Raw genomic sequence first — 9372 nt, 5'->3', positions numbered from 1 at the left:
TCCAGTCCTCCCCTGTGAAGGCCTTGATCCTCTCTTTCTCTCTCTCACACACGCACACACAGTCTTATCTACTTCATAGGGTTGTGAGGATAAAATGAAGGAAGGTCTTGATGACAATGCAATTAATGAATACTTAGAAGAAGAAGAAGAAGAAGAAGAAGAAGAAGAAGAAGAAGAAGAAGAAGAGTTGGTTCTTATATGCCGCTTTTCCCTACCCGAAGGAGGCTCAAAGCGGCTTACAGTCGCCTTCCCATTCCTCTCCCCACAACAGACACCCTGTGAGGTGGGTGAGGCTGAGAGAGCCCTGATATCACTGCCCGGTCAGAACAGTTTTATCAGTGCCGTGGCGAGCCCAAGGTCACCCAGCTGGTTGCATGTGGGGGAGCGCAGAATCGAACCCGGCATGCCAGATTAGAAGTCCGCACTCCTAACCACTACACCAAACTGGCTCTCTCTAGCAAAAACAAAATATTTATAATTGCGGGGGCGGGGAGAATAGAAGAAACTTGGTAACACCACTAGGAAATAAACAGTGGGTTAAGATGGCATCTACTAGCAACATGATTTAGGGATTTCGGTGGCAGGGTATGGAATGTTCCATAGGTCAGATTAAAGTTTGCCTGGCAGAACATGCCAACGCCAATACAAATAGGAACAAATTGGTGCGCCCATGAGCTGCAAGGAGAACTAGTGGAGTCCGGTCTGTTCTGCTGCTCACAAGAGAATGAGGCAATCCAGGGTGTGGCCAGCGAAGCCATCAAGCATGGATTGGCTGAAAGACTAAGATGGCAGGCCACTTTGATTGGATGAACACAAGGAGGAACTGGGCCGTGGAAAAGGCATTGGTTGACGTGGGAGTGGCCAGTTCACCCAAGGAAGATTCTGCAAAGCCTCCAGTTGCCTTGCTGGGCAGGTTGTCCACGATCGCTGGCTCTTGTGTAAATCCAAGAAGACCCTCCTGGGCCGGCCATGGAAGGGTTAAGCACCAACAGCTGGGTCCTGAAATCTCCCTTCAGCATCATGAACCTTCTCCAAGACGTGGCCTCCGGCGAAAATCCTGGGGGACCTCTGTCATCACCGCCTGGGGAAGAAGGGGGCACCGTGGCGGCCGGCGACAGACTGGAGAGGCTGAGAAAAGACGATCCTTCCGGGGAAAGGGGAGGGAAACCCGAGAAGCCCCCCTTCAGCTACAACGCTCTCATCATGATGGCTCTCCGGCAGAGCCCGGAGAAGCGGCTCACCCTCAACGGCATCTACGAATTCATAATGGGCCACTTCCCCTACTACAAGGAGAACAGGCAGGGCTGGCAGAACTCCATCCGCCACAACCTCAGCCTCAACAAATGCTTCGTCAAGGTGCCCCGGCACTACGACGACCCTGGCAAAGGCAACTACTGGATGCTGGACCCTTCCAGCGAGGACGTCTTCATCGGAGGCGCCACTGGCAAGTTGAGGAGGCGGCCCGCCGCTTCCCGGGCCAAGCTGGCCTTCAGGAGGGGAGCCAGGCTGGCTTCGGCTGGGGTGACCCTGGCTGGGCCCTTCTACTGGCCCTTCTCCCCTCTCTACGGTGCCGCCTCAGCCTACCTTGGCCCTCTACCCAGCTCCTTCTCTTCTATTTTCTCCCAGCAGACCATAATTCCTCCAGGAACACCCAGAGAGACGGACAGCAATGACTCTTCCAGCAGCCACCAGCCCACTGTTGCCACAACGACACGGGCTTCGGCCTTGCCCTACCGCTTGGCCCTGCCTGAGCACCTGAACTCTTGCTCGGTCAACTGCCTTCCGGGCCAGGCAAGCTATGTCTTCTCTCAGCGACACCATCATGCCTTGCCGATGACTCCTCCGGCCAGCCTCCCCGCCAAACGGGTGGAAGATCTCCTTGGCGGACTCCCTCCGGCTTTCCCTGGGCGGCTCTCTCCAGAACTCCCAAGCTACTTTTCTTTCCAGAATCAAGGCGTTCCCTTTAATCTAACGCTGCCTTGATATTACCGTCCACATAGAGAAAGATTTATTTTGTTGCTATTGACGCCTAAACAGCCTCTGTGTATCAAAGACATACAGCAGGAAGCGTTCTGGTCTGCACCATATTGCTTTTCCCGGAAACTCCGGAGAAAGGGGGATAATTTTCTCTGCTGTAATCCATGAGTTTTTTCCTCCCCCCCCCCCCTGTCATTTCTGGTGTGAGAGACCTCGGGATGCGTCTGGGAGCACCAGCATGTCTTCTTGTGAATCTTTTGAACTGGAAAGGACTGTATTCAAGTGATGCAAACTGGCATTTTTCTCACGTCAGTCAAAAGTCTTCTTTGCTGTGTGACCGCACTTCTGGGGTTCTGAGGCGCAGATGAGGCAGGAGCACCTCAGAGGTTGCGAGGCAAAAGACTGCCCTAAATTGAGCACATCTGCAGCAGAAACTGTTTTTATTTGCCTTTTGATTTCACAATGCAGACCCTGGCAAGGCACACATTTTTCTGCGTTGTTTTCCTTTGGGATCCAAGGCGGTTTCTTGTGTTGGACGCACAAACCAGAGAGATGCTAGGCTGTGGTTTGTTCGTCAAGCTCAGGGACGTCCTAAATACCTTTCGAAGCCGGTTGATTTCAGTGGGCTGAGAAGGGCGGGACGCCGCTCAGGTTGGTGCCGTGAAGCTATCTTCCTGCGGCAGACATTTTTTCACATTTAGGATTGAGGAGCCCAAGGTGATGGGGCACTAAGACCTGCTGAGAATACCCCTTGCCAAGTGTTTTGTGGGTGTTCATTTATACAACATAGATCATTGTTAATGATGCTTTACAGTGTTTCGCCAGCAAAAATGTCAGGTCTTTGCTCCAAGGAGCTTGCAGGGTCTTGTCCACTCAGTCTGGACCTGGCCGGAGGCAATGATGGCGAGTGAGGCCCTTGGTGGCACCAGCCAGGTCCAAGTCCTTCTGTCTCTGCAGTGCCGGCCGCTCAACTCGGAAGGCTCCTGGGCTGCTTCAACTCAGCTCGGGCCTCGTCTTGAGGCTGGGCTGCAAGGTAAGGAATGCCCCAAATATCCCAAGCGGGGTGGGGGGAGGGGGAAACATGCATGCAGGTCAGCACAAGACATGTGGCTTTCTCACCCTGCTCCTTGCGGCATTACAAGGACCGTTTCACAGACGTTGAGCCACACATCTTGTGGGCTGGAGATTTCAAAAGTGGGTGCGAAAACTGCTTTGCCAGATCAGCCCATCCACCCAAGCACCTTGTCTTCACGCGGTAGCATCACAAGGAAGCTCGCAATCAAAAAAGCTCATATGTCAACAGATATACAGCTCCTGAATGTGGAAGTTTCAATTTTAATCGTTACAGCCAATATTAAAGTATCCTTCTGTGAATTTAACCGTTTTTTAACGGAGCAAAAAAACATGAAGCTAGTGGCCGTCCATGTAAACTTGCAAATAAGAGTTCCTTCAACGAATTGTGCACCGTTAATTCTATTATGTCTTTCCTATCATTTGTACTGAACTTATAAATCAATTGTGTCGGATGCCCCAGAATTCAAGACTTCTGAAAGCAAATAACTGTTCAAATTGCTACGGCCCAGGCTAGCCTGATATGGTTACTTGTTGGAAGCTAAGCAGAGCCAGCTCTGGCTGGGACTGGGATGGGAGGCCACAGAGAAAGGACAACCACCTTCTGCCTGGAGATCCCTGCATGGCAGCCAGAAATCAGTCGTGCTTTCCACCACCAACAATCAGCTCTTGGAAGTAAGCCCCTACAGTTCTCTAAATTAATTGTTGTAGCTTCATCCAGGATACAGCTCTGAGCATCTGAATGCAAGCTCTACTTAATTTATCCCTCCTCCCATTGGATGTCTCTGAATCAGTATGCTTTGGAATGCACAAATTAGTTTCTATCCAAATGCTCTGGGTTAATTGGCTTACGGATGAAGGGCACGCAACCACTGATCTCTGTTGAATTCGATGCAGAGCTTGCGTACCCTTGAATGGCTTCCCCAAGCCCTGCTACGGAGCACATGAAATCAAAACTTCCTACTAAATCCATCAGGCTGCCAATGTTAGAAGAATCAGGGTGCTGAAAAGCCGTTTAGCAACAGCTCAGCATTAACGGCTTGCTTTCTCAGTGCTTCTGTTGTGGTTGTTCTAATTACTGTGCATTTGTACTTGTTTCAATTTCAGTTTTCCTCGATTCAGGGAAATGCCGGGCCCTTAACATGCAGTCCAGACTTAATTTTGCAGATAATTACTCCTTCAAGAAAAGAAGTGCAATTTATATCACTTAAAAGAATTCTGATTTCTACTTTTGTGTGTGTGTGTGTGTGTGTGTTTTGTTTAAAATGTGACAGGGACTTGAGAGGGAGTGAGTGCCAGGTCCTGTTTTTACAATGTGGTTTTCACAATAATCTTGATCGTTTTGAAGGGGGAAATTTATGTTTATTTTTTGGGCGTTTTTTGTTTAAACATTCTATTTCCAACCAGTTAGTGTGAGTATTTTTTTAAAGGGGGCTCTACCCACCCAGCCCGCTGCTCCAAGCCCGTGAATGCAATCCTGGTTAAGGAGCCAGCTGTGGAATCAGCAACATCTGTCGACAGAGCCCTCTTTAAGCCAGTGGTTCTCACCCTGGGGGTTGGGACCCCTTGGGGGGTCAAAGGACCCTTTTACAGGGGCTGCAGCAGGGCAAGCAGCTTGGCGGGGGTGGGGAGGGCTCTGCCACTGTTGCTGCTACTCCTGCAGGCACCCGCTGTCGGCTCGGTGGGTCAAGAGGCAGAACTGAACTGAGAAACCCCTGGGGAAAAAAACAATTTCTATACAATCATGAAGAATGGATCTTCACGCCATTGGTCAGTTTCGGTTTAATTTCTGTGAAAGAACCCTTGCATAATTTTATGGTTGGGGGGTCTCCACAACAGGAGGAACTGGATTAAAGGGCCGTGGCATTAGGAAGGTTGAGAACCACTGCTTTAAGCCAATTCTGCTTGCCTGTGGGAATGTACCTTAACCTCTGATGTTGCAGTTAATTGAACCGTGTGAATCCATGTCCCAGAACTCAATAAAGAGACTTACGACGCGCTTCCCATATACTGAGACTTGCATTTTATTGTGGAACTGCCACTTCTGTGATTAAAGATGCGAAGGCAGAGGATGGGGGAACTAGAAGGAAAGTCGGCTAGATTCATCTGCGGTTCTAAAAATGGGGAGACCCAACTCCCTTGCAAGAAGGGAGGAAATGATTTTCTTCACTTATGCCCCAGCTTTCTTCCCAGTGGGGATTAGGGTTTTTAGGCCCCCTGGAACCACCAGCAGGGGAGGCAGGGTTGCCAGCTCCAGGTTGGGAAACTCCTGGAGATTTGGGGGTGAAGCCTAGATAGAGCCGTGAGGGACAGTGCCACTGAGAACACCCTCCAAAGCATGTGCTTTCTCCACGGGAACCTCAGGTGTCCCTCAATCTGGGTAGGAGACAGGATTTTCATATTACGTATTTCCCCCACTTTCCCATAACTCCTTGCAAGCCCTGAAACTTTTTTCTTCTAACAACAGATCTTGGGGTTGAGCCCTGAGGCTGAAGACAGCAAAACCAGGCCAGCTGCAAACCTGGTGGAGGGGCTGCAGCTCAGAGGCAGAGCCTCCGCTCGGCACACGCACGGTCCCCGTTCAATCCCTGGCATCTCCAATTAGAAAGACCAAGCAGGAGGGGATGGAAGACCCCTATCTAAGACCCCAGAGAGGCACAGCCGGTCTGAATAGACAACACTGGCCTTGAGAGCCAGCATAATGCAGTGCTTAAGAGCAGCGGCCTGGACAGCCAAGTTTGATTCTTCGCTCCTCCTTCACGTGCAGCCAGCTGGGTGACCTTGGGCTCGTCACAGTCCTGTTAGAGCTGTTCTCATGGAGCAATTCTGTCAGAGCTCTCTCAGCCTCAACTACCTCACAGAGTGTCTGCTGTGGGGAAGGGAAAGGGAAGGCGATTGGAAGCCGCTTTGAGACTCCCTCAGGCAGTGAAATCAAGGTATAAACAGCCAACTCTTCTTCTTGATGGACCCAAGGATCTGGTTCAGTACAAGGCTGCTTCATGTGTGTGTTTCATGGTGTGGGTTTCCGTCTCCCCCTAGGAGAATATCGGTCACACTTGAAAGAATGTTTATTAAAAACAAGAAGGAAAAACGACTGATGAGGACCAAGCATCACTGTTGCTCTTTGAATGCAGCTAAAGAATAATAATAATAGGAATGGGATTTTATACCTTGCTTTTCACTGCCCAAAGGTGTCTCAAAGCAGCTTCCCTTCCTCTCCGCACAACAGACACCCTGCGAGGTAGGTGCGGCTGAGAGAGCCCTGATGTTCCACAGGGCCTGCAAAACGAAGCTCTTCTGCCACATTTATAGTTGAATAAACAGAAATTCCAAGCTGGCGATGGCAAAAAGCTTTATTCAGAACGAGTTCCTAGGTATAAAACCTCGTTTTCGTACTTTACTTCTTCAGTAAACTTATATTTTATATACTTTATATTTTACATTTTAAGTCATATAATTTGGGTCTATTAGTATCAAAGGTCCCTAAAGGACCTATCTTACAAATTAGTTACCTTTATGTACCGTTGATAATAATAGACCCAAATTATATGACTTAAAATTTCTTTCTGTTTATTCGTCTTCGGCTGATGGGTCCTCTCTGCACATCTGTAGTTGAGGCTGACGTGGCAAGGAAGATCTGATGGGCCCCCAGCATTAAGATTATAAGCTCCCACCATGTCATTTGTGTTCCATGCTCCCACTCCTATATTAGATTTTGAGGGGCTACTGGGTTACTGACCGCCATGTTTTTTTTTAAAATTATTTATTTATTTGTTTGTTTGTTTATCTATTTATTTATCTTTTTATTTATTTATATTTCTATGCCGCCCATTTCTTTGCAGCTCTGGGCGGTTTACACTGAACGTTATATAACTTACATGGAACATTATACAGACTATAACATCAAAACAACTTTCAATAAAACATCAAAAAATTACATCATGCAAAACGAACTCAGAAAAGCATTCAGAATCTGTTTTAAGGTCAATGATGCTTTTGCAATTTTGAAGAGTCATATTAGTTCGCACAATTTCAGTGTGATTTATTACTTACTTATTATTTATTATTGTTTTAGGAGTCTGTTTTTTAGGAATCTGTATTGAGTGGGGTTTCAATTGGTTTTTTAACCGACTGTTTACACCAGGGGTAGTCAAACTGCGGCCCTCCAGATGTCCATGGGACTACAATTCCCATGAGCCCCCTGCCAGCAAATGCTGGCAGGGGGCTCCTGGGAATTGTAGTCCATGGACATCTGGAGGGCTGCAGTTTGACTACCTCTGGTTTACACCATACGGTTTACACTGCTGCTCTTAACCACTATACCATGTTGGAACAAATCATTTGTCAGCCACAATGCTTTAAGGTATTCCCATCTTCCAGAACCTATAAAGGTGAAAATAAAGGAAATGAACATAAGGGTAGAATACCACGTTAAAATTAAGTACTAATATTTATAAATTAAAAACCCAAGGCTTACAGCAGAGCCTCAATAAAATCCATGCACAAATGCATCTCAATGCCTCTGCTGACTGGGTGTGTTTTGGCCTTACCGCCTTTATCAATGGTCAGGCATCAAATAAAACCAGCATAAATTAATTACAATAAATACAAGAATTGTTATCTACAGTTAGCTCCTTTACATAAATAAAATAATATGATATAAAATTATATACTCAGGACACTATGGATCTCTGAAAGGAAAAAAGAAGAAAAGCTGTTTTATGATAGCATGACATAAATCCATTAGGGAAACTTAAAAATAAATATTATTATTATAAGCTTCTTACTTACTAGTCAATTTAGTGGACCAGAAGGCCAAATAAAATTATTTGAGGCCTCCAAAGATCAAAAGCAGGCCCTGGCCAAGGCAAGCACCTATAAATGTTATAAGTATGTAATTATCAGAAATTTTCATATGCTAATTATGATACACATATATATAAATGTATAAATATATAAATGTTCATTTATATATTGAATCTATGCCTATCACATCTGAATCAGATGGAAACTTCCAGGGAACTGTCAGTATGGAACATATTCTACATTTAATGTTTAACACTGTTAAATATATATGCTTGCTCTCACAATTCTGCAGGGACGACAGAGGCCTCAGCGGGGTTCAAGGCCATACAGTCCCTCCTCCAAAGCATCCCCTTTCTCCAGGGGAACCGATCTCGAGTCTGGCGATGAGCTGTAATGAGATCCCCACGTCCCACCGGGCGGCTGGCATCCCTAAAACACCCCGTTGTTCTCCCATTTGTAACTATCATACAAAGGGTGAACACAACCATGCCTCTAGGCCTGAGACTCAGGTGGCCAGGTGAACGTCATTCCAACTTTCGTGGGTTTCCACCAGACCTCACCTCCATTCTAGCCCATCTGGCATTCAGGGGACACCAGCAGTGTGGGCATGTGACTTTCAAGGGCGAAGTCCGGGCAAGCAGACATGCGAGATGGGTGGGCAGCTGCTGGTAACCAGAGTGTCTGTTGATTAAACATAAGACTTGTGTGAGTACATCTCTCTCCCTCTCTCTCTCACTGGCAGGCATCTGCTGGCTTTTATGGCCTTCCACGTATCCACAATGCAGTGGCGTCTTCTGTGGTGTAAGTGGATCTGCCGGAGACTCATATTGAGGTTCGAGGCAGGATACAAGTAGACGCGTAACTGACCAGTCGGTTTAAACCAATCAATGCTAATCTGGCCAATTGAACATATGGGTGGAGAGACCCAATGTCTGCTTTGTGTATATAAGCTGGGGTTTTCTGAAGGGCTTCTCAGGGCGATTCCGCACATCTGTAAAAATAGCGTTACGCCAGCCAAATGGCGTAATGCTAAAAATTATCGTGCCTTCCAGCCTCTCCTCACCATTTTCCTGTACTGCTCTTCTCTACAGCCTTTTTGCACTTCTTCCCCTCCACACTGCCAGCTTGAAATGGTGGAAGAGAGCAACATGCTTTGTACATGACTCTCTTCCACCTGTCAATCAAGCCAGACAACCTATCCCCTTTCTCCTATGCATTCTACTACGAACCCACATATTTTACACTGGCAATGTGGATGGGATCGTGATGCTAGGTATGGAACTCTGGGAAGCAATCGCCTACAGCCACTGAATCACTGGTGCCACCGAGGAGGGACAGACAACCAGCTGAATCACTTGAAGAGACCATCCACTGACATCCTACTGACATGACATCACAAAGAGCTCACCTGTGTTCTCTCCTCTCCAGACAATACAGGTGAGCTCTATCAGTAGGTCTCCAGACATGACGTCAGATAGAGCTCACCTGTGTTGTCTGGATAGGAGAGGAGGCCTCTTA

General features: G+C 47.3%; 1 protein-coding gene across 1 annotated transcript; it reads left to right on the top strand.

Moving 5' to 3' along the window:
• The first annotated feature begins 969 nt into the window (after positions 1–969).
• LOC143828337 (forkhead box protein G1-like) lies at positions 970–1983 on the top strand. The gene has a single exon (XM_077318703.1). The coding sequence runs from the start codon at positions 970–972 to the stop codon at positions 1981–1983; it is 1014 nt and encodes a 337-aa protein (XP_077174818.1).
• Positions 1984–9372: the final 7389 nt, after the last annotated feature.

This window comes from Paroedura picta, unplaced genomic scaffold, assembly GCF_049243985.1.
Source record: "Paroedura picta isolate Pp20150507F unplaced genomic scaffold, Ppicta_v3.0 Ppicta_v3_sca21, whole genome shotgun sequence".
NCBI lineage: Eukaryota > Metazoa > Chordata > Lepidosauria > Squamata > Gekkonidae > Paroedura > Paroedura picta.
The sequence above is the reverse complement of the archived record's forward strand: the minus strand, read 5'-3'. Positions and strand labels throughout refer to the sequence as shown.

What these genes read in the sequence shown, in the direction of transcription:
- LOC143828337 (XM_077318703.1), top strand. Translation starts at nt 970, where the DNA reads ATGGAAGGGTTAAGCACCAACAGCTGGGTCCTGAAATCTCCCTTCAGC.